At 42.0% G+C, this 25,947-nt stretch overlaps 1 protein-coding gene across 4 annotated transcripts in view; it reads left to right on the top strand.

Moving 5' to 3' along the window:
- ctnnal1 (catenin (cadherin-associated protein), alpha-like 1) overlaps positions 1 to 25,947 on the top strand; it is a 57,917-nt gene that overhangs the window by 19,633 nt on the left and 12,337 nt on the right. For 3 of the 4 annotated variants that reach the window (XM_074612333.1, XM_074612331.1, XM_074612335.1), the window contains exons 2-7: positions 15,978 to 16,167; positions 20,845 to 21,032; positions 22,299 to 22,418; positions 24,235 to 24,324; positions 24,563 to 24,733; positions 25,629 to 25,829. In XM_074612333.1, the coding sequence (XP_074468434.1) occupies positions 15,978 to 16,167; positions 20,845 to 21,032; positions 22,299 to 22,418; positions 24,235 to 24,324; positions 24,563 to 24,733; positions 25,629 to 25,829 (960 nt within the window). Of the gene's footprint in view, positions 1 to 2,538; positions 2,590 to 15,977; positions 16,168 to 20,844; positions 21,033 to 22,298; positions 22,419 to 24,234; positions 24,325 to 24,562; positions 24,734 to 25,628; positions 25,830 to 25,947 lie in introns of those variants that run through there. The other variant, XM_074612332.1, reaches the window with a different exon arrangement.

Genomic DNA, 25,947 nt, shown 5'->3' with positions numbered 1-25,947 from the left:
ACGTGGGCAGCCCGAGCCCATTGACTGTCAGATTGCTGTAACAAAGAGCCAACTGCCTTTCACAATCGAACAAAATATGTTTTTACAACATTTAACTTGCTGTTGCTTTTTTAATTGTTGGTTTATATTTCATTCAAAGAAATCTACTTTTGGCATTGTTTCGAAGGCCAAGCCAAAACAAAGTTGGCATTGTCAGCATTACAAATATTTTGATTGATATACTCGTTGTTAAATTGGTTTAAGTGCTCTATTCAGCAAAACATATCTGCATTTTTTCATTAAATTCATGGGGTATACTTGGTGAGTCAGCTAATCTGACCAAGCTTGAATACCTCACACACACACACACACACACACACACACACACACACACACATAAAAATGATGATGCACTCTGCAGCAGCACTCGCTGTTGTGCCGTGGTGCGACAAGAGCTGGAACAGGAGAGAAAGAGTACAGTGTTTGACACGCCGCCGCGCTGTGAGTCATACGAGGAGCCCGGAGCAAACATTTCAGTTTGACTACTCGGGGGTTAAATGTCAGCTCAGCTTTAATGGGAAAGTCACGGTCACCTGCAGAGATTTAACTGCAAAGAGAACAGATACGACAGTTTAGTTGGCAAATCATGTTATGCCTTTGGCCATGAAAATGCACAGTGAAAGCAACTGCAATCTCAGTTCTGTGCTAGAATAGTGGTTAAGAATAATGAGAAGAGTGTCATTGCTAGAGCTGTTCATAACCTCCATGCTATGTGAGTATTGGGTATAAATGTGTTGAGTAATTGAAATTTTTGAGTAGTTGAAAACTGTCCAAATATTGAAAGTTGGCCTTGAAAGCCTTATCAGATTCTTCTTCAGTGTTTTTTGCTTATTCTTCAATCAGACATTTTCTGATAAATAAAATGAATGAGAAGCCCTGTTTCTGATAGGGCTGTGTATTGGCAAAAATCTGGTAATAGGATACGTATCATGATTCGATGATAAGACTCTATATTAGGATTAAGGCTGTCAAAGTTAACGCGATAATACCGCGTTAATGCAAACTTGTTTTAATGCCACTAATCTCTTTAACACATCAACGCAATCAATCTTTCGGAGGTTGTAGCGGGCTCAGTTTCAAAGCTAGAGTGAAGATATTGATATCATATGAATCTATAAAACCAATGGTCTCCAATGTTAGGTTACCAACCACGTCATACTAGCTTGTTGCGAAGGAGATTATTAAATAACTCTCCAAACTTGCGCTAAATTTTTGCGAGGAAAAACTGGCATGACCATTTTCAAAGGGGTCCCTTGACCTCTGACCTCAATATATGTGAATGAAAATAGGTTCTATGGGTACCCACGAGTCTCCCCTTTACAGACATACCCACTTTATGATAATCACATGCAGTTTGGGACAAGTCAAAGTCAAGTCAGCACACTGACACACTGACAGCTGTTGTTGCCTGTTGGGCTTGAGTTTGCCTTGTTATGATTTGAGCATATTTTCTAATGCTAAATGCAGTACCTGTGAGGGTTTCTGGACAACATTTGTCATAGTTTTGTGTTGTTAATCTGTTTACAATAATAAATATATACATATATTTGCATAAATAAAGCATATTTTCCCACTCCCATGTTGATAAGAGTATTAAATACTTGACAAATCTCCCTTTAAGGTACATTTTGAACAGATAAGAATGTGCGAATAATCCCGATTTTAGGAAAACTGTCATAGTATAAACACGAGGCTCCATTGTATTCACCACATTACGAAAGACTTCATTCTCTATGGCTAAAGATAGACTAAACTTAAACTTTATTAGATTCGTCATATAATTTACATACAGTTACACATATGAAATTTGACCTCTGCATTTAACCCGTCCTTAGGAGCAGTGGGCTGCTGTAAAGCACCCGGGGAGCAACTTGTCTCGTTCAAGGACACTTCGACATGCAGACAGTAGGAACCGGGGTTTGACCCGCCAACCTTGTGGTTAAAGGACGACCCCAGAGCCATAGCCCATTACAACACTGCTATCTTGGGGTTGGGGGTTTAAAAACAACACAAAAAGAACCACTGTCTGCCACAAATCTTTCCTTTTTACCTATTAATTAAAAATCAATACCGTGTTTTTGAGAAGCGATACAGTTTCACAAAACATAGTATTGCGATACGTAGGTGTATCAATGTTTTATTACACCCCTAATAACCATTACTAATTTTAGACTCTGACTTAGTATTTTTCCTAGCTGAAGTTCTTGTATGGTTGGTTATGTTAAAGGAATACACTGTATTGGTGTGAGAAATACTCTTATTCACTTTGTTGTTTAGAGTTAGGAGTGTGTGTACAGAATATATGAAGCTACAGCCAGGAAGATACAGGAATGCTTATATTCCTCAAACCAAAGCTACTGAGAAAATCTTGTTTGGGTACTGTATAGCCACCAATATCAAAAATGTATACCCAGCCCCAGTCATGACTGCCAAATAAAATAAATCATATTTAACATGCACCAGTCAGTCAGTTTCTTCAGTAAAGTAAATGTTAGAGCACAGAGAAGTCACAGTATGAAAAGCTTGGTGCATGTAGGTCTCAAGGCCCAGGTGAGCTACCGCCTCGGGGTGCTCTGTATCTGATGCTGACCCCCACAGAATCCCCAGGTACACCGGAGAAGGGGCGGGTTGAGACAGCCAGAGGGGGTTTGACCCGGCAGTCACGTTGTGTTCAGGGCCCTCCTCCCCTCCTTGGTTGACCTCCTCCCTGACTTTCTCTTTGTCTGTCTCCGTCTCTCTCTCTCCCTCCCACTTACTATCCAGAGAATTACGTGAGCAAGAAGGAATGAAAAGAGGTATTGTGCTCTGTTGAATGTGAGCTATGTGTGTGTGTGTGTGTGTGTGTGTGTGTGTTTTAGTGGCTGTCTCTTCTCTACTCTAGCGGTATGCAATGCAACTATGCAGACATCAAGGCCATGGCATACCACGGTGGTCAGAGGAGCAAGGAACATGTTTTAACCAGCGTCATATGTACCATCTTTTCCATACGTCAGGGTCCAACTCACATGCAGCACACACAGAGCGTGCCTCTACAAGATCAGTCGCTTAATTTGCTGAACATAATACACTGCCTAATCGTACTGGTTTGGTATGTTTTGTAACAGAGTCCAGGACCACAATACTGTCTGTGTCCGCTGACTTACTAGTTACACAGCAATGCCTATGGGTGTCCCCTTTTTTGTGCAGCACTCGAGTGGAGACGCATGTGATTGTTCACACTGAGAATGGAGACATATTTCATCATGCCCCTAACTTGAGTCCTTTGAAAAAAGAATTGTTTTCCACAAAGAAGAAAACACGTTGTGGTTTGTGTTTTTCACCGCTTGTAATGTGCAGCTTGTTTTTTTTTTAGTCTGGAAATGTGAATGGCGTGCACTGGCACTAGGGTTAAATACACCAAAAGTTGGCATTGAATGTCTTCTTGTTTACATATTATTTGATTAGATAAATTCTGATTCACATTTCTTTTTTAATTCACAGTTTTTTGCAGCTGCTTGTGTTCAAACAAAAGTCGGCCTTTTTTCGAAGATTGGCTTCTTTTGTTGAATAAAAATGTTTTTGTAAGAAACATATTTCTCCAAAAAGTGAACTTTAAAAAAGTATGTTATTGGTTTTAGTACAAAAGAAATTCAAACTCTAACCAGCTGTTACTGGTACACAAGTAATTGTTGTGTTGGTATTGACTATTTCCGAGTAATTTCTTTCAGCTCTTGAATAAAAGGCCTCACAAGTGCATCTATAACAGACCCACGGTGCGTCACTCAGACTCACAGAAGAGACATTATACTCTATTATTAGTCATTGTCCTTCTTCAGTATTTGGTTACACGCAGCTAGTTATTATTCATCAGCAGATAAAGTAATCTTCTCGCTGAGGTTTGCTGTGGATTTAATCTCCCTGTCCACATATTCAAATGTCAGCTCTGATTGCTGAGCCAAAGCTTGGAGGCCAAACGGTGCCCTTCTCTCATACAACTCCTCAAATGGGCTACAATCTGATAAAAATACAAACTCATTCAACTGGCATGTATGCCGTTCAGGTTGTCTTTACTGTCCGTCAGCCCCTGTTTCTGTATCTGCGAGCCTCAGTACGCCCCCACTTCTCTGTGTCTGCCTCCATCAGCGTCCGCCTGCTCGTCTGTCTCATTGGCTCCGTGTCTGTTGGCACACATGAGCGAGTGGGTTAAGGTTCATGTCATGTGCTCGTCTCCTGATCTGTGACCTTTTGTCACATGTCACCCGCTTTCCCGTCCGCCATGTTTACTGAGTCGATCCACTGCCCAGACTTTAGTCAAACAAAGTGAAAACTGGCTCAGAACATTATATGCCAGCCAGCAGGGAGCAACATGAAAACATGATAAGGAAACTAAACCAACAAATATAGCTCACTAGCCAAGGGTAATGCTATATATAAAATGACCCGAGGAAGATACAAATCTTGACTAACTAGCAACATGTGAATAATTCAATATCATATTTTATTGATGCCATATAATTGTATTGTAACTAAGCTTTTTAAGATGATTTCCCCTCTTGGGGTGAGCAGAAACAAGCTGTAAACATATTTATAACACCTTTATAAATACATACATCTCCAACTTGTTAGCAAACGTTTGCATATTCAGGCTGTTCTCATACACTGTTCCTATACCTACAAAAAGTAATGCACTGTAATTCCACAAAATCAATTTGTATGTAATCTACGTAATCATGAAACAGGAAGTGTAAAGAGCGACAAACGCCGCGTTGGGAGGATTTGGGGGTGGATGGGTGGGTCAAAAAACACTGGACTTTTGCCCAGGAGACCGCTGTTCGCATCCCACTTAACTTCCATACTTAAGTAACGCCACTTCCACAATCTTGTCTTACACCTAAACTAAGTACTTTTGTTGCCTAAACCTAACGAAAGTATTTCAAGAATACTTATTTTAACCCATACCACGATCTTTTCCTAAACCTAACGAAGTTGTTTCCTGTGAAGAAATTTTTTGAATTTGTATTATTTATGTGGAAGTTTATTGTGAAAAGACTCTATGCATGTAATGAGCGGAAATTGTCACATTTTGCTGGACATTCATAGGAAAATGTACGAAAAATTAGGAATAACTTTTCGGAAGGTATCATACGGACTGTTGTATGAGGATACGTTTGCCTATTCACACGGGGAAACTCAAGCATTCATTTGGAGTCATGTTTCTGGAATGGAAGTCCAAAAATAATAATATCATCAAGTACTGATGTCAAACTAATGCTGTGATAATTATGGAGAACAATAGAAAAGCAGTGTTTTCATGCAAATGCAGTTAAAGTTCAATAATAACCTAATGAAAATCTTACAGTCTCAAAGAGACTTGAGCACAGAGATATGCCTGTCCTTTGGGCATAAATACACAGGAATGCTAATCTGTTTGTCGGTTCTACTGCATGGCTGTTGGCTTGCCCCTCTGTTGGCCTCTGTAGTCTTCCCACATCCATCACCTCCCGGTGCGCTGCACCCTTCTCCCCTCTTCCCCCCCCTTTGCCTCTCTCTTCGGCAATCAGCTGGTATTATCCCCGTCATCTTGTGGTTGTATAGGCACGCAGTGATTTCACTATCTTTTCTCTGGAATTATCTGTCCTGCTGGGAAAAAAACATCTGTGTTCAATCATCCTAAAGAGCTACAGCTACCACTGCCAAATCACTGCACTCTCTGCCTTTATCTCTGGGAAGGTGCTTCAGCTAGATAGGTGTGTTTGTGCGTGCATGAAGAAGAAGTAAGTTCACTAGTTTGAAGCAGCCTGATAATATCAGGCTTATAGGCTGCTATCACTGGTTTGGGAGAGTCTAAATAAATTATAAATCTCAGGAATAGATTTAGAGGAGCACTAGTGCAGTGCCCGTTGAAAACATGCCTGTTCAAAACGAGGGCGAATGTTCGGCCTGTGGTGTGGTGTGGTGTGGTGAGAAACGCTTGTACAAACAACTTCACACTGGACACTGCGCTTCCTTGGGTCCAACAATACACCTGCCATGACATAGTTGCATTACACATCCAATTCGCGGTTACTCAGAAGTGTAACCGGGGAATACAGTCTTACTCATGGGGAAAAACTTTCCCCAGTCGCGGTTTACTGACAGTCACACCAATGAAATACACTCTGGTTCAATTCTGCTTCCAGCTGGCTATCTGCTCTTGTTGACTCCACGTCTTGACTTTAGGGAAGTAAAGAAGAGTCTAGTTGTAACGTTTTGTCCAGCATCCATGTAACATAGGCTATAACGTATAACTGCAGTTGATGAGCTGCGGTCTGCCCACTGCAGAAGTGAAGAAAAGTTTGGTTGTAACGTTATCCAGTGTTAGCGGACTACATTCAGGATCCAGCAGCAGTGAACTGAGCCATGGTCTGCCCGCTGTGGACGACATGCTGGATTTAGTCTGCAGAGCCCTGAAGCCCCACCCTCACTGCGCGCTGGGCGCTTGTTTATTCAAAGTTGATCAATATTGAAGGTGTCGCTTGTCCAAACTACACCAAATTTGACAAAGCACTCCATGGGATCCCCAGCAATACACCCACCAAGTGTGAAGTCGATCGGATGAGTGTTTCTCGACATATGCGAAGGACACACCCACATACCCACAGACAGATTCCTCGCTTTATAGCTGATGATGCTGAGGCTTTCTGCATGACCTCCAGAGGTTCATTACTACCAGCATAGTCTGTCTGTGCTGATAAGACATACTTTCTATTCCTTCTGTCTCTCTATCGTCTCTCTCCCCACACACTGACTAGTTAATTAGAATGTATTTACTGTTTACTGAGTACCAAATGAAAAATAGCTCTGCATATGCAATCTAATTCCTAAAGAATGCATGACCAGTCAAGACGACATATGGATGTGGTTTATGCTATATTGAACTGCAGCTATGTGGTTCTAATTTAACAAGGTGCACCAGAAAACTTGCATTCTGCGCTTATTAGCTGACTCTGTAACTCTTCCTATTGTGTCCGTAGGCAGCTGAAAGAGCATAGATTGAGTGCAGCTTATACATTTTGCGAGATGAGGGCATGACTCATTGTTGCCAAACATGGCTGTAAATTGGCCGCTAGCCCGCTATGTTTCACTATGGCTTTTGTTCAGTAATGACCAACTGGAGAACAAATTTGTGTCCAGAAAACCGACAATGTTAGTTTGGACCAATTTGTCAAATCTTGTTCACTGTGTGCATTGTGCTCTTGAAATTAGGGCCCTAGATATTAACTCATTTCTTTGGGGGGAATGAAAGGGCATATGTTTTCTGATTAATGCGTTTTTAGAGTGTAAGAATTGGATGGTGCAGCAGCTCTACTATTTTCTGCTGGTCTGTGCATATATTTTCACAATATATAAATATATAATATATGCAGCTTTAACATCTCAAGCTGCTACCATTGGGCAACCTCCGGGTCTGAGAAGTGAGGCCAATGCTGAAGTGCCTTAAACGTGCATTATTTCTAATAGCCAGCAGGGGGCGATCTTATATACGATCTTATTGCGATATATTGCGATTTATTACCTTTTTTTCAACTGCAAATTATGCTGTTTGTCAACATCTGTTTTACCTAATAAGATACAGTTTTCACTCTGTTCATCCCAGAGTTTTCATTCACATATCTTGAGGTCAGAGGTCTTTTCCTTTGGAGCGCTATTTAGCATTCTTCCCGACAAGCTAGCGTGACATGGTTTTTTAATTTCCAGTATCTTCACTCTAGCTTTAAGACTGAGTCCACCACAACCTCTGAAAGACAGAATAGCGGCCGGATTGTTAAGAAGTTAATAGTTTATATAATAAAAGATCTATCCTTGACTGTTCCTCCACCCCCTAGTGACTAGTGATGTGCGTTGTCCTCCTTGACTTTGAAATCTGGGATAACTTTTCACACTACTGTAGTGTATCGCACTGTACTGGTGTACTGCAGCAGCCAGGCTCTATAGGGACGGACTTGAATCAATTACAGTACTGAACACAGAAGACTGCTGGAGGAGTGATGGATGAAGTTGTGCAGAGAAAGACTGATGAAGTCACAAGGGAGGGAATTTTGTAAGAGAGAAGAGTGGTGTTAGATACGTACACAGCGAGGATGGAACATGTCAGGGTAAAGTGTGATGCGGATGTGACATGTCCTACTCTTTATTCTCCTCGCTCCCTTCACCTCTCCTCCGTCTATCTGTGCATTCGCTCTCCTCCCAGCTCCCTCGTCTCTCTTTTCATCTCTTCATATTGCTTCTCCAGTCTGGCTGTGGACCAGCGCGGCATCGAACTCCCATCTGCTTGCGGCCAATTTGGAAGGAATTTGCTCACCCATTAAAGTGCATGTTCAGTGCGACTTTCATCCCTTTCCTCTTATGTTTTTTTTTCTCTCTCTCTCTTGCCGTCCCCTGCGAACAGCCAGCCACGTCTCTCCTTGCATCAGTGAAGACAGTTTTTTCAGGAGCAGATTTTGTAGAAGACAAAAACAAAAATGTGTGGAAACCTCCAGCAGCAATCCACACGGATAAGACGAACATTGTCCTTGTCCTTTTAGGTGCAGCACTCCCTGCAACAATGATCCCTTTGTGCTGTAATGGGCCTGGAAGTATTCGTTTTCCTGTTTACTTTAACAAAGTGAGCCATATGCTGTGGAGTTTGTGTAATGAGAGCGACGATCTGAGGTGAACAGAAATGGAAGGCTCCCAAAGTTACCACGATTAACAAGGACAAACTCTCTCGAACAAAATGACGCAGGCAGTTTCATTTGATCAGAAAATAAACACGACCAAGGCGTTAAACCTCTCCTTTTGTTTCTCTCCTCCTCGTCTCCTCTTCTTCACACAAGCTACTGTCCAATTATTTCCTGCCCATACACATCACGGTTATTCAACTGCACACACAGCAGTATGTGTGTAAAGTAAATACTTGCATCTGCACACACCCACACACGCTAAAGTAGACACAAATAAAAAAAAAAACTATGTTGTCACCCTAGATGGATGGATAATGTTTCTTCTTTATTTGCACCCCCACATTCACACATGGGAATCCTATTGAGCTCTACTGCCATTGTCTGAATGTGATGTTTCTATGCTGTTTCCAGCTTTACATTTAAAGAAAGAAGAACTTTTTGAGCTGTTATTCTCGTCAGCAGGCCAAGTAAAGCTTAAAGGAATCTGAGCTATAATTCAGACAAATAAGCAGGGCCAATATAACACTTGCCAAGCAAGCAATTATGGTGATGAATGGCTACCATTTGTGTTTAATAAAAGCCCCGTCAGGCCTCCAGGAGGAGCTTGTTCACACTCACTTTTTATCCCGCTGTCTTTTGTTTGTGCAGGATTTCTCGCCGTTAGAATGACGCAAATTTGCCACTGGGAAAGAGGCTTTGAATTGATCTGTTTTGAGTAAACTGAATTTTGCTTCCACAAGCACACCCATTTATTTACACATTCCTACAATTGCATTATCCAAGAATCAGAAGGAAAAAAAACAGGCGGAGAGAAAGAATGACTCGGATAATGCCAAACTTCCTCCCAGCATAGCCATTCAATGAAACTGTCAGTAGCAATGGGAGGCAGTCACGAATGTTTCCAGCTTTTGTTACCCTCTGATTTATAGTCGGTCACTGTGTCCTTGAGGTGCGAGTCTAGATTTCCCGCTAACCAATGGGTGGGTTCCGTTGGTGCATTGTGCCGCTCAGAGTAAGCTGTTGATGTCGTTTTTTACGGCCTTGTAATTGTCCTCCTAATTGTGCACAACAAAGAGATGAGAGGTGGATGGTTGGGAATTGACTGGTAGTGTGCCAGGGGAGAAAGTTAACAGGAAGGGGATGGACAGGCTCTGCTGTGCTAAAGAGAGAGTGAAAACGAGAGACTTCATAAGAGATTATGTACAGAACTGTGTGTGTTGGAGCAGCGGGAACGCTGTTCATTTAAGTCCTCAGATCTGAAATTTCCCCCCAAACCGGGGACGTCAGGGAGTTTGATACATTTTTCAAAAGGACCATTTGTCATGAATATACCAGAATACACATTCCAAGCTGACCCCCACATTTATTACATTAGATGGTAGATTAAGCCATTTTTCTTTTCAGCAAACCCCTGTGTATCCAAGCTGTTATAGCACCGGGGACACAGCCTGTTAGCTCTGTCAATAAACAAATCTGCCAGAGGTCTGACTTTGCATCTAAAGCAACATTTGTGCTTATGTCACAGATTTCACATCGTGTAAATCCTCTGTGGGGTTTTGGAGGCTTTGGGCCGGATGCTGCTTGGTTGGTTGGTAGTCCTCATTGGCATTCGAGCACTGCTGGAGTGCAGCAGAGCACAGCAGCTTGGTACAGAAAGGGAGGGTGTGTGTGAAATAGAGATGTGAAGAATGAAGTGAGTGCAGCTTCAATGATTGAGCAGGTGTCTATAAGGAGTGAAGCTGGGTATCAAGTAGGGCTGCGTATTGGCAAGAATACGATACGTATCATGATACAGTGGCTATACGATTCAATATGTTGTGATATATTGTGATACTGTAACCAAGGCAATATATTGCGCTCTTAAAAATGTAATTTCAGGAAAACTGTCATTGTATAAAGAATACACAAAATCTGAGTAAGAAAAGTTAAATCAGAACAGTTGGATCTGCATTTGTATTTATCACTGTCCCTCCAACATTATAGCACCACTTTGAGAGGGAACATACATTGAGAGGATGAATATCTTTGCAAATGAAATATTGACTGCATGTAAACTATTAATTAAAAATTGATATTGTTTTTTAAGAATCGATACAGTATCGCAAAACATAACATCGTGATTCTCAATATTTATTATATTTTCTTACACCCCTAATATCGAGCCCATATACTGTATATAAGAAGTGGACATAGTCACTGTGACGTCACACATTGGTTTGTGGACTGCTGTTTTGAAGCCTCGAATTTGCTGTTTTGGACCATCTTGGTTCTTTGCAACCAGAAGTGACACAAGAGGGTGGAGCTAAGTACAACTGAACGCTGAATAAGACATTTTTAGGAGACCAAAAATGTTAATATTAACTTTCATGAGCAGAAAACACACTGTGAAAGGGTTAAAGTTGTAAGATGAAAACACGGACAACTCCCAGACCTGACAGCGCCGTGGTAGCGACCTGTCAATCGTAAGGAAACCACGCCCTAAAGCATCCCCTGCTTTATGGACTATTTGACTCTAAATGGGACCATAATTTACTAAATGAACATCATGCTGTATTGAAGAAGACTTAGTGATTGTTTACAATGTTTACTGAGGTAATAAATCAAGTGAGAAGTAGGGTCATTTTCTAATAGACTTCTATGCAATCTGACTTCTTTTTGCAACCAGAGGAGTCGCCCCCTGCTGGCTATTAGAAAGAATGCAAGTTTAAGGCACTCTCGCATTGGCTTCACCGGAGATTGTCCACTGAGCCTCAATATTTTTCTGTTATGGACTGCTGTGTGTCCATAGAATAGAGTATCAAAAGCTATGAAGTACAGAAAGTTGGCATTGAATGCCTGGTCACATTTGAAGTCTTGGTTACTATGGTATCCACACATTTTACTCAATACCCAACATGAATAAGAAATACTGTTTTTTAAGGGTTTCACTAGCAAATGTAGAATGAATGTGCACTTTTCTCTGTCTCTGCAAACACAATGGCCTTCTCTGCTGCGATGGCACTGCATCAATATTATGTTCCCTCCACCCTGCTCGGTTCCTGTTTGCACAGCCCAGTAAATGTACCCACCTAGTAATCTTTAATGGAGGACCTGCTAGGCAGCAGTTAGTTATACTCTGCTCTCTCTCTGCCTGCCTCTCTTTGTAATTCACACAGACCCTTTTCACTCAGTTTTTTGTCTTTCACAGACGCAACGTGTTAAACTTGTTAAAATAACTTCACCCTCCGCTCATCTGCTGCAGTGTAGAAGAAGCTTTTCCGCACAGGAAGATCTGTAATAATCAGGCTCTGGTTTCTGGATCAATGCCAGTCTGAGTGTTCATGAGCTTCACCATTTGCTTGTACAAGTCATCTGGGAAAACAATCTCCATTCAGACATCAATTAACCATGCAGACATCAAAATACCATGCATGCATACACACACACTTTGAGTTGTACACAAGACACAGAGTCCTCCAGAAAAGCCAGGGACAGACGCTTGAATCGTCAGAAACTTTACGTCACAGAAAAAGACTCTTGTATAACATAAATGCCCCCCTGATGTTGAACAACAGTCTATTTTATGACGTAGGTCTGAATCATGTGTCACTGTGTCCCAATTCCCTCTTTTAGGCTGCGTCATGTCCAGCCAGCGTTGGTGTTTTCTACGGAGTATCCTACTGTGTGTGGATGAGTCAGTGAAAAACACTGGGCTCGCAGGAAGGGAATACTGAGATAAAGAAGACAGATGATAACATGAAGTGGCGAGTGACGGACCAAAAGCTTTCTGAGCACTTTCAGGGTCAGGATGTTGCTACAGAACAATGGGCTTTCCGAGAATGGAGAGCAATAGCAATAATTTAGCTCCCTTACATCTAAACCTTTTCATGTCTCTTTTTCATGACTTTTAAAACAGATACTCAACAACTCAACATCTTTTATGCCATTTTATAGAGAATAACAGCAGGGTTCGTATGCTTATCAGAAATCCTTGATCAGGGCCATTATCAGAGTGAATGTGGTTTTTTTTCATTGAACCAAACTACCATTGGAACTTCAATACATATAGAGATGTGACCTTTGTTTTTGATCTTATGCAGAATTTCAATTTCTTTTTGACACATTCCCAATTAATTTAAGTTTCTCAGCAATTTGAAGTTGGAAAGTCTGACCCAGTATTGAATTTTCTCTGTACCCAACTATCATGGTATTTCTCAACAAGAAACATATTTGCTGTGCGCAGTGCTAATGAGCACGGGGGCTCTGTGAAACAACTTAAGCAGCATTAAACATCACTTTGAAACTCGGCAACACTCGGTGAAACTGTCAGTGTGGATGATGTGTGATGTATAGTTTTAATGTGGGTCAGGTCTCACAGGGCAGCAGCGCAAGAGCTTTTGCTGACTCAGGCTAATTTACCGTTGTGGCATTCAGATTCATGAGGCATTTGTACTGCGAGCTTGAATGTGGAGGAATGAAGACAAACAAGATTCAAAGTCACTGTGATGGGAAGTTTTTCATCATTTTCTGACATTTTACAGACTTGAAATGATTAATCGGTAGATTAAAAAAAATAATCTGATTAATTGATAACAAGAATAATGGTTGGGTGAAGAGCTGATTAGTCATTTCATCTGAGTAAATCTAAAGAAAATTAATTAGGAACTTTTTGATGATTGATTAATTGTTTCAAGAGGACCTATTATGCTTTTGCAGTTTTTCCCTTTTCTTTAGTGTGTTACTGTATATAGTTTTTTGTGCATGCAAAAGGTCTGCAAAGTTACAAAGTCCACGCCAAAGGGAGAGACACTGCTCCTGAACTGCCTAGAACACATTGATCAAAGTCACACCTTTTCTTCCGTAACGTGGTGATGTCACCAAGTAACACATTTGCATAATACCTGCCTAGCGGCTAGTTTGACACGCCCTCAAACAAAGCTAGTTAGAGCGGAGCTGGAGTAGAGTACAAAGAATTTGGTTTGGTTGACCAATCACAACAGTGGGCCAGCTGACCAATCAGAGCAGACTCTGCTCGGGAGGGGGCGGGGCAAGAGCTCAAAAAGAGCGTTTCCGACGGTGGGTTGTAATGGTATGATATTTTCACGGTACCATAACCATCTCAGAAAATATCACAGTTTCACGGTATCACAGTATTACACTATTATTTGTATTATTATTATTATTAGTAATATCTTTATTATCAGTTACAATGACCCGTAAAGGATTGAGAGAAGAATTATAATAATCAGAATTATAAACCTAATAGAAAAAGCATATAAATATAATGTTAAAAGCATGTTGGTTTACATGTTAGCAGCACTATAACTTGTAATTAATCCCTAAATGGAAAATAACATCAGCTGTGAGCTTTTGAAATAATGTCCTATGATTATTAGCAATTAACATATACTGTAGGTGCATGACAGCGCAGTCAGACTGCTCCTTTCTGTACCTTTAACTCACACTACCTTACTTATGTCCGTTTTTTCAATACCAGCAAATGTGCACGGCATGATAACCGTCAACTTTTATACCACGGTGTGCCTTGATACCGATACACAGTATACTGATCATGTGTGGGCACAATTTAAGTGTGTTTGTGTGTGCTACCTGTCAGATACTGATCTATAACAATCCTGTCAACTTCCCATGACATCTCAGGGTTAATTGTGTTGTACACTGTCAAATCTATCTGAACACATTTCAAAGGATTTCATTCAGATTCTTTTGTGGAACAAAAAAAAAGCAACCGCCTGGTGTGTTACATTCCTGTGTCAGGACGCTGCTCGTTCAAACAGCCGGCTGAGCTCAGCAGAGCCAGCGTGCATTCTGTTGCCCACAAAGACTTTAATGCAAAAGATTCCCCGCTCAGACCACCTGCAGCTGTGGGCCAATTAAAACCACCACCCACCACTCCCTGACCCAAATGGTTTGACACGCATACACACACTTACACCCACAATGATAACAGCTGGAGAGAGTGAAAGCAATCAATGAATAATTGATGATAATTGGCTCTACCCATTCATAATTCATACCCTCAATTATCACTAAGAGGCCCCACCTGAGTTTGGTGTGTGCGTGTTTCTGTGGACTGTCTTGTATTATGTCGTAGAAGATGTTCGTGCATGTCCCATCTGCTGTTTTGTTGTACTTATTTCAAATTTGATGAAATGTTGTGTTGGAGATTGGGTGCGTGTTTGTGCTGCTTTCTCTCTTTCTGACATGCATACTAGGTTATCATGCCGTCTTCCAAAATGTTATCTCCACTTGTAGCTGTACAGGCAGGAAACTCCTCTCTCCTGATAAGCAAATGGAGTGCGGGCTCCAGACTCAACATGCTCCCTTATCAAAGATGTTGTTTGGATATAATCGCAGCATACTTACACTATCGAACAAGAAGTTATGATTCTAGATAGGCAATGTGCGGCCATTCAACTTGTGTATTCATTTATCTTCCTCCGGGCTTTTAGATGGGTCGATGGAGTAGAGCTGCAACAATTAATCGATTAGATGTCAACTATTAATTTAATCTGCAACTATTTTGATAATCAATTAATCAGTTTGAGTATTTTTTGAAGTGAAAAAAGTCAAATTTCTCTGATTGCAGCTTCTTAAATGTGAATATTCTCTGGTTTCTTTACTCCCCTATGACAGTAAACTGAATATCTTTGAGTTGTGGACAAAACAAGACATTAGAGGACGTCATTTTGTGCTTTGGGAACCACTGATCCACATGTTTACACCATTTTCTGACATTTTATAGACCAAACAACTAATTGATTAATCGCGAAAATAATCAACAATGAAAATGATCGTTAGTTGCAGCCCTACAATGGAGAAGTAACTATCTAACTAACAGGGTTTAAAGGAACAGTGTGTAACATTTAGGAGGATATACAGCAGAAATTGAATATAATATTAATAAGTATGTTTTCTTTAATGTATAATCACCTGAAACTAAGATTTGTTGTGTTTTCGTTACCTTAGAATGAGACATTTATATCTACATTGAGGGTGGGTCCTCTTCACAGAGCCGGTCACCATGTTTCTACAGCAGCCCGGAACAGACAAACCAAACACTGGCTCTAGATAGGGCCTTTCACGTTTTCACATTTTTTTGCGTCTTGGCACACAGGGAGGAGTTTCAGTTGGTTGCAATCTGCAACCTCACCGCCAAATCCTACAAACTAACTGCACCTTTAAATAACTGGCTACAGTAAAAGTAAAGTATGTGTCTTAATGTGTCTCCTTGTCCTTCTCCTCACATCCTTGCAGATCACTACTCTGATCAACCATAAAGACAAACCAAAGAAGTCAGAGCGCACCCTGGCAGCCATACACAGGGTGGGCCAGGCAGTGAGTGTGGCTGTGGGACGCTTTGTCGCCGTCGGAGAGGCCATCGCCACCGAGAACCAGGAGCTCAAGGATGAGATGGGTCAAGCCTGCTTCGAGGCACGCAGAGCAGGTAGGCCGGATCTTATTATGTACTCCACATTTCACTGAATTGCTGCCCTTAAACTCAACACATCGCTGAGTGTTTCTCTTTTGGGGGAAATAGAGACGGCACTTATTTTGTGGTCGCAAATTGATGTTGTAAAACTACGCGAGGGTGCTTCATCCTAAAGGCTTTTTCTTCAGAGTGGATACTGTATCTTCCTGTCACAAGCATTGCCATGGCTTTATGGTGTTCACAAATTGCCATTGAGGTCGTTATAGCTGGTCAGCCAATAAGACTCATCAGTGTTTATTTGTTAAGACAAACTGTGACAGTTTCATAAAGCACCAGGCATCACCTTCAGGCATCACAGTGTTATCAAGTTTGAGCAAGTTTCGATTTGTCTGGACAGCCCGGCTGTCAGACAGCGTTACACCAGAGGACCTCCAGAGTCTTCTAAAGACATTGTTGTTATTAGGTTGGAAGTGAAAAAGTGCTTCTTCACCCAAGGGTGTCATGTAGAAGGAAGGAATGAATGTGTCTGCGCTGGCTGGGAAAGCACTGCATAATAGATTCTGATAGGAGACTATACGCATCAGGCTGTTGGCCAGATTGAAGAAGTTTTCCCGATATTCACTGCCTCATGGATTGCTTCTGTGTTACACTGAGAAATATTTCTCCACCTGAGGTCAGGACGGCTCATTTTTTTTCAAGGGTTTAAATCAGCTTGCTGGGCCCGTCTGCAGTGGAGTTTAAATTTCTCCCCATGTCTGCATTTCTGCGGTTTCCTTCCCTTTCTAAAACATGCAGGTTAGGTGATAGACCTGTCCGAGATGTGAGCTGCAAGAGGCTCCATCCTCCTGCGAATCCAAAAAGATAATCTGCTTGATGGATGTATGGGTATATCGAGAGCAAAACAGTAAACAACTTGGAGAGACAAAGAAGTACGGAGGGTCGTAGGAGGGGTGGAAACAGTGACAACCAGTGTGAAAGAACAAGAATGTGTGGATCAGCCTTTACGGCACTGTCAGCTTTTATTGAACCAGAGAAAGGAGAGGTGTCACAAATGTGTGTCTCTCAGTGTTTCTTGTAACATTTTGCCATTAAAATGCCATCTAAAAATACACACGTCAACCCCGTATGTTCCTGTCTATCTAGACTTTTCTTACAATTCTTCGTTCAGATAGTTGTCACCACTTGCTCAGTGCAACACTTCTTTATATATGGAAACTTTGTTCTTATCAAGCAAAACAAGGACCTCATTTAGCCTTCTGCAGAGCAGACCGGAAACAATTTCGCATTGGATAAGAATTTTAGACACAACACCGTGATAATAGGTTTACGTCGGGGGAACCAGCTTGTGTAGCAAAGCGTTTAATCCTCACACTGCGTTGATTTGTAAAGACGGCTAAAACTCAGACAAAGAGAGCTGGTGGGAGGGGGAGAATAGACTGATGAGAAAATGTGTGTGTGAATGTGTGTAGGTGAGGCCAAGTATGTGTGTGTGTGTGAAAATGTCTGGATTTGTGTGCCCACTGTGACTAATTTATTCTAGTTCTTCTCACGTTCCTCTTAGGGAGGTGTTTTCACAGTTTTCCCTAGCACTTCTCCTGACAGACACCTTACAACTGTTCCCTGATTTAAAAAAGAAAAAACTTTTTGTCTCTCTGACCATTTTATTTTAAATGATGGAGACATCTTCAGGAATTAAAAAAAGAAATACTTTTTAGAGGCTTTAAGTCTCCAGGAGAGAGAGAGAAAGGCTAGTTAGTGAAGAGGGATTGGCATTTGTCTAATACCTAGCCGCGGGGAGAGTTTAATCAGGCAGGCTTCAGCCTTGTGTGCTATAATGAATGAAATAAAGGCAGGCTGAAAGCACTAGTTTAATTAGATGCTACCCATCATCAGAGCGCTGGAGAGATCCAATGAGGCAGGTCAGTGAAGGCAATCTGTGTTGGATCTGTCTGTCTCTTTCACTCAGCCTCTCTGTGTCATTCTCACATTCACGTGCTTCTGTCTCACTTTCTCTTTCTCCCTCAGAAAGTTTCAAGATAAGATGGTAATTAGGATCAAAATAAAGTCATAGCACTCACAGTATGTGAGTATTTAAATACTGGACTAGAGTTGCAGGGCAATAAGAAAGAGGGAATAAGCTTGCCTCTGAGACCTGTACCCACACATCAAGGATCGGGCTTTTTAAATATTTTACTCATGAATGATATATAAATAATACAGAAACACGTCTACAGAAATGGTAGCAGGTCTGTGAGGCTGTACTGAGGCACAGCGGTGCTTTGAGACAAATGCTAACATGCTGATGTGCAGCAGAGCAACCTCTGGGTCTGAAAAGTGAAGCCAATGCTGAAGTGCTTTAAACTTGCATTCTTTCTAACAGCCAGCAGGGGGCGACTCCTCTGGTTGCAAAAAGAAGTCTGATTGTATAGAAGTCTATGAGAAAATGAGCCTACTTCTCACTTGATTTATTACCTCAGTAAACATTGTAAACATGAGTTTATGGTCTCAATCGCTAGTTTCAAGTCTTCTTCAATACAGCATGATGTTCATTTAGTAAATTATGGTCCCATTTAGAGTCAAATAGACCATAAAGCAGGGTACAGCTAAGGCTGATGGGGATGTCATTACTTTTTAAGGTATTTGTTTGTAAACCAAAGTACTGGACAAATCAAAATGTTGAGCTGCTGGCACTAGATGAGAAAGTTAAGGAATAACTTAAGTCATCCCGCGGGATCAAGTTTCATCACAATCCACTGACAGACATTGCCATCCATTGAGTCATGCAAGATTGACTGCCTGCAAGCAAGCGCTGTACACACACATCAAGGATCGGCCTTTCAAGTTTTCACCTATGAATAATACATTTACAGAAAAAAGTAGAATTCATTACACCTGATGCATGATTCTCCATGTAGGAACAAACACTTTTTTTCCACAGTGAACAGAAAGTTACAAAGGTCTGTTTTACATTTAAGGTCATGAAAATCCATCATCCAGTCCATACCATCCATAATCTGGGATTTAGAGAGGAGAGTTGGCTCCCTCTGATTTCCACCCTGCTAGTGTCACGGGGGTTGAGCAGCATTCTTTGCGAGCCAGGCCTAAATGTTTTAACTGGTTAGCGGAGCTGGCACTGAAAAGCAGCCTGTCGGATGCAATCAGTTCGTCAGTGCTGCTTCGTAGGACCAGCCAAACCAAATAGACAGCCAAGCTGCATGACCCGATAGAGACCTCCCCCTCCTTTCTGAGCTCTCTCTTTCTGAGAGATTTCTCTCCTCCTCCCTCTTGCGCTTAACTCTGGACCTTTTCCCCTTGATAGGGACTATTTTGGGGATGGGATTTCAGCCTAAAAAGCTCTGTATTCTTCCCTATTTGGGGGCAAGTAAGAGCAGGTTAGAAAGAGAGAAAAGGGAAAGTTGGACATTGTACGAATATTTAGCATTTGCATATTTCACGCCAGAGCAAATTCATGGCATGTTTGCAAATTGTGTTTTTGAGGGCCTTAGTTGTCTCACGTCACCCAGAAAGCATGCCAGTAGTGTTTGGGTCAGGCTTTCATAGCTGTCGTACCACTGTGCTGAATATAGCACCGTTGTGTTTCGTCCTGTCTAGAATGGTATGTTCTCCTATAGAGGTGAAGACTGGCAGATTGGAAGAGCATTGTGCCGTAGTGTTGTCTGGCCTATCTTATCATTTGACCACCCATCCTTTCATTTTCTGCCTCTTGTCTGGGTCCAGTTGCAGCAGGCAAAGCAAATGAGCCTAAAGGTTTTTTCTGGCCAGCCACATCCTGCGGCTCTTCAGAGGGAATCCCAGGACGCGCTCAGGCCAGATGGGATGTATAAACCCTCCAGCATGTTCTGACTCGGCCTCCCCAACTGGACTCTTTCTGAATCATCTGACAGACAGACAGAAAAGTCTCACAAACTGTCTAGATCAATATAATCAAAATATACACAAGTCTAGAAAGAATGAAAGTTAAGAAATGATGTTCTGGTTGTCATGTTTGAAGCATAGACTGTATATAAGAAGTGGACGTAGTCACCGTGACATCACCCATTGGTTTTGGACCGCTGCTTTGAAGCCTCGTGTTCGACTCCCAGTGACCTGTCAATCACAAGGTAGCCAGACCCTAAAGCATCCCCTGCTTTATGGTCTATTTGACTCTAAATGGGACCATCATTTACTAAATGAACATCATGCTGTATTGAAGAAGACTTGAAACTAGCGATTGAAACCATAAACTCATGTTTCCAATATTTACTGAGGTAATAAATCAAAAGTGAGAGGTAGGGTAATTTTCTCATAGACTTCTATACAATCAGACTTCTTTTTGCAACCAGAGGAGTCGCCCCCTGCTGGCTATTAGACAGAATGCAAGTTTAAGGCACTTCTGCATTGGCTTCAGCTCTCAGACCAGGAGGTTGCCCACTGGTTTGAAGTATTGTTTGCCCAGTGAGTTACATGCAGTGAGGAAGCCTTATACAGATTTTAAATTTGGGGGAAAAGAGAGCACTGGTTTGAGATCAGTACTCCGTATCGGCAGATGCCCAGAGTTTAGGGATATGAATTGGTAGCAGGAGAGAAAAAGTCAGATTGTTACATCCATATACACCAACACAGTTTATCAGCCCAGCTAGTTTATCAGCTCTGCTGCTGAACCAAACAATACCCTTCTCTCCTCTCTTACAGGTGATGCCATAGCCCAGCTGACAGACGTGGGATCACCCTTGCCATCCCAGACAGACGGACGTGTCACGGTGTTCAGCGATAGGACAGGGATGGTGAAGGCTGCCCGCTTGCTCCTCTCTTCAGTAACTAAAGTCCTGGTGCTGGCCGACCGCATCGTCATCAAACAGATAATCACATCACGCAACAAGGTGAGAAATGCAAAATGTGAGATGTCACAACCCTTTTAAGGATGCGCATAAGCTCTCTTGCACTCACAAACAGTGGTCCACACATAAATACACACACACACACACACAGGCCTTAGTAAACTCCATCCTGAGTCCTTTATTTCCTCACTGGCTCCCTGAAGGGAGTACTCTGGAGGTAATTTGAGGGAAGCAGCACATTTAGTGATCACATAAAAGCACAGAGCAAGAGACCGTCTCTCTCCATCGTACCTGGCTATGCTCTTAGTCAGACAGCGGGATATGGATGTAGCTGTAGACCGAGCCAAGAATGGAAACAGGGGGCCTAATCATGACTGGTTAGCCTCGTTTTGGACAGACAGTCGACAGCCCCCTGTTCTACATTACTGGCAAACACAATTACATCTCTTCCTCCTCTTTGTCTGGCGAGGACAAAAGCTGCTGCGTTAGCGCTGCCAGCTAGCCTACCCTCGGCAGCTAAATTAGCAGCTACATATAATAGACTACTATTAACTAAAATGTAGGTTAGGAACCACTTAATCTGGTGGTTTTATTTTAGGAAATCCCTGATAGGATTTAGCCGTTAATACTACAAGAAAGAGCGCTGGAGTAACACAGAAATAGAATGTAAAATATTGGAATATATATCACAGTCCAATAACTTTTATTCTTGGTCGTGTTGTAAGGTAAAGCTTCTTGGGATATAAACACGGTGCATGATACTCTCAGATGTTTTTGCACTTCCTGCTGATATCCCGAGAGGTTGTTGGGATGCACCAATCCAACTTTTTCAGTCCCGATATTGATACCTGGGCTTTGGGTATCAGCCAATACCGAGTATCGATCTGATACCAATGTTTAATTAATACACTGTATGCCTCACTGTGTGGAAGTGACTGGCATCATTCTTTTATGCATTGCTTTCTTAACTTCATAAAACAAAATGTAACAAAAAAATACACAGATACAAAATTTTGTGAATTGTTTTTTATTATTAAAATAATAAATCGTACACCAGCAACTTCGTGAAAAATCTTCAAACTTAAACAGGAGTTAAAATATCAGTATATAAGGTGCATAGTATATAAATATAGAACTGTATTGGATAGATTGGCCCCATTGTCACCGATACCTGTTCTAACTATTTGAGTCAGTATCGGCCCGATATCGGTATTGGTGCATTCCTAGTTGTTACAGTGTGGAAGGACTTAAAAAAAACCATATGTGGCCATTAACTGTTCTACTCTTCTCTCTTGTCACTCCTCTCAGGTCCTGGTTACCCTCGACCATCTGGAACGAGTCAGCACCTTCCAGGAATTTGTACAGATTTTCAGCCAGTTTGGCAATGAGATGGTGGAGTTCGCCCACCTCACCGGAGACAGACAGAACGTAAGTAGCATGTGAAGGAACCAACTCTTTTTCAGTTTTAAAGAAACAGTGTGTAACATTTCAGGAAATCTATATACTGAAACTAAGAATCGTTAGGGAGCGGGTCCTCTTCACGGAGTCCGCCATGTTGCTGCGCCATGTTTCTACAGTAGCCCAGAACAGACAAATCAAACACCGGCTCTAGAGAGAGACTTTCACCACCATAGGAAGGCCACCGTAGTTCTCCGGCACACTTGTGAAACTGCGGTAACGTGAGCCGTGGTACCGCCAGCCGACATCTGACTTCCGTTGCTCCTAAAGTCGTGTTGCTATGGTAAGGATGGCCTCTGAGCGAGGTGAATGGCGTTACCATGTTACCACACGTTACCGCAGATTTGGAAAGGGATGAGTGAGGTACTCAGTTGGTTGCAATCTGCAACCACTTCACTAGATGCCGTCAAATCCTACACACTGTACCTTTAAGACTGTCAAAATCACAAGCACACTATAACGTTCTCTCTATAAATGAAGTGTATATGTGGTCTAACCTGGATATAGTGTGGTTTATGAATATGCAGTAATTTGACTCTTTGTTTCTGCAACACTGAGCACATTTTGTTTATTCGTGTAGCTGTAATCCTCTAACAAGCAGTGGTTTTCTAAACATTGTACTCTGAATGTGCAAGCAGGTGGTGGAATTGGACTGCGAGACCTGCAGCACTTGCACTGTGAATGTGCAGGTGAACTCAGAACAAATCAATAATTCAAGCATCAAATATTTACTCTTCCACAAAAACAAAAAAAACAATGAAGTAACAAGGCTTCTCCAGGCTTCTCTGGTATTTCTGCAAATATTTCTTTCTGTATCTATTAATTCAACTCTTATAACCCATGTCTCAGTCCATAAAAGAAACGTCCAGGTCAGCTATGACTCATACTCCTCAAACACTGTTTACATCACCATTCGGTGTTGATGTAAACTGACCTATGCTTCCAGCAATGCATTCTCTCTGCAATATATCAGCTTAGGGTATTTGCACAACAAAACTTTTGCTTTCAAGCTTTAGAAAAAAACAGTCCAACCTAGGGTTTCTAACTTTGTTCTGTCAAAGACTGCTAATCCTTCTTTGATGCATACATTCAGCCTCTGCAGCTAAAGCGCTTTGCCTGCAGAAGCTGATGTAAAGTGCCCCGGCTGCGATATCTAGACAGGGAGAGAGGATGGACCATCCCTCTTTTCTGAATTTCTCCAGGGCACGTTTTGAAACACACATCATGTCTCTCCCCAACGCAATGCAGCTAATGCTCCCTTTCCCTCATTTGCCACTCTGTTTTCTTTAGCTTTTCTTTTCGTATTCACTCCCACTCATGCGCAAGCACACAGCCCCTTTAGAAAATCTACCATCTTCGTCTATTGAAGCCAGATGAGCACAGAGGCAAAAATAACGACAGATAATCACATCGTCTTTGTGATCTATGGGGAAGTAATGGGAGAGGAGTTGATTCAGCTGCCTTTTCCAAATCCCTAAATACCCGATACGCGCTGTCTATTTCTGTTTGGAATACATGCAGCAGGTCATACACGCTGCATCTTCCTTCCTATTCTGGTAGCGTCTCTTTTTATTAGGGGACAATTAACCTAGGAAGTTTCATGTGTGTATAAACTTGGAGAGGAATCTGTGTCACATTTGTGTGTGTCCCTTCCTACCAGCATGAAAGAGATTTGTTGCATATACTTTTTGATGCTTCATGTCCCTCGGACTCCCAGAGAGTTCTTAGAAGCTGCAACTGAAGTAAAGCCACCCATTACCATCTGCTGTGTGTGTTTGTGCTGTAGGACTTGAAGGATGAGAAGAAGAAAGCCCGGATGGCAGCAGCCCGAGCAGTGCTGGAGAAATGCACCATGATGCTCCTCACAGCTTCCAAGGTAAACAGTTGCGCTGGACCTCTGGGCGAGGGTTATGGATTAAGTCCAGCTTAAAGATTTAAGGCCTTCTCAAATTTATTTAATTCCAAGGCTTCTCAAATGATGCGATCAATGGTAATACCCACAACTCAAAGTCACGTAATCATTAAAAAAAACACCAAAGAGAGTGAAAAGGTGAGTAGAAGTTGAGTGGAAGAGTGCACGAGCTTTGACATTTCACGTCGAATTCCTTCCAAAGACTTGCCTGAGGCACCCAGATTGCGAGTCGGCGCGGATCAACAAGGATGCCGTGTTCCACCGGATGCGCTGCGCCCTGGAGCAGGTCATCGAGATCGTCACCGAGGCTCGGAGCTGCGGGGAGAACAAGATCCTTCCCGCCAGCATCTATAACGGCATCAAGGACTTCAAGGTAGGATCACACATTGGACTTAGTGAAGGTGTCTGTGATGTTAAAGGGATAATTCGGATTTTTTTAATACAGCTTGTATGAAGCACACTATCCCTTTAAGTAATGATCCTCTTGTGGGTGAAGCATCATGCTGAGCAAGTTAAATTAGCTGTTTAAAAATCCCTTTCGAAAAATATCAGTAACACAATCTTAAACAAACAGGTGACAGGTGACATTAGTCGTGGCTCTGTGGGAGTGTTGATTTGTGGTTGCAGCATAAACATTTTATCATTCACTGAATCAATATGTAGGACCAGACCTATCTATTTTATGATTTGGTTAATACGGTCGTGTGAATCACCATAAACCTACACCACTGTGACTAATCTTCTCCCTCCTCCTTGTGCCCTGTCAAATGAAAGAAAAACAACAAAAAAATGTTTTGAAGGGGTCCTTTCCATTGAGATGAAAGAAGAAGAAGAAGAAGAAAGTATTTTAATGAAAGGGCCCAGAGATGCGCATGGCTTTTAATAAATGGCTTCATAGCTCTTAATGGCAGAGTTTAACTAAAAGCTTGTGTAAACCTGTCATCTCAGGACACATGAGCAGAGACGTTACTTCTATTAAAATAGATCTTTGTTGAAAAAGAAAAGAGACACAGGGGGGAGAAAAATGCATTAGCTTTCATGTTTGTGTACTTGAGATGCTGTTTGCAGAACTTATTGTGCACTTTTGACGGCACAAGGTGAGTCTTAGGCTGAACCCACATCGCACAATCCTTGTTATTTACTGACAAGGTCAAGTGCATAATGATAATGAGTTTTTGTACCCTCAGGACATGGGTTTGTGAAACTCTTGTGTGCGTCGCCACCTCAATCTGCTCCTCCCTAATTCCCAACCCTCCCCACTCATGCAGTCCAGCGTGGAGTGCCTGCGGGAGAACCTGTACTCCGTATCCCCCCAGAGCATGGGCAGCCAGCTGGAGGCGCTTGTGGAGCGGACAGAGGACTTCACTGATTCGGCCTACACCAGCCACGAGCAGCGGCAGGCCATCCTCGGTCTGTGCCAGCTGGCGCGCCAGGACGCTCAGCAGCTGGTGCACGCCTGGGTTGAAGCGGTATGTTGGCACAAGCAGGCACGCTCACACAGATGCTCATACACCTACAGGAATATTCATAAAAACATATGCTGTCATATAAAGGATAATAAGTACCTCATATGTACGATAATAACAT

The sequence above is a fragment of the Sebastes fasciatus genome, chromosome 17, assembly GCF_043250625.1.
Source record: "Sebastes fasciatus isolate fSebFas1 chromosome 17, fSebFas1.pri, whole genome shotgun sequence".
Lineage (NCBI taxonomy): Eukaryota > Metazoa > Chordata > Actinopteri > Perciformes > Sebastidae > Sebastes > Sebastes fasciatus.
The sequence above is the reverse complement of the archived record's forward strand: the minus strand, read 5'-3'. Positions and strand labels throughout refer to the sequence as shown.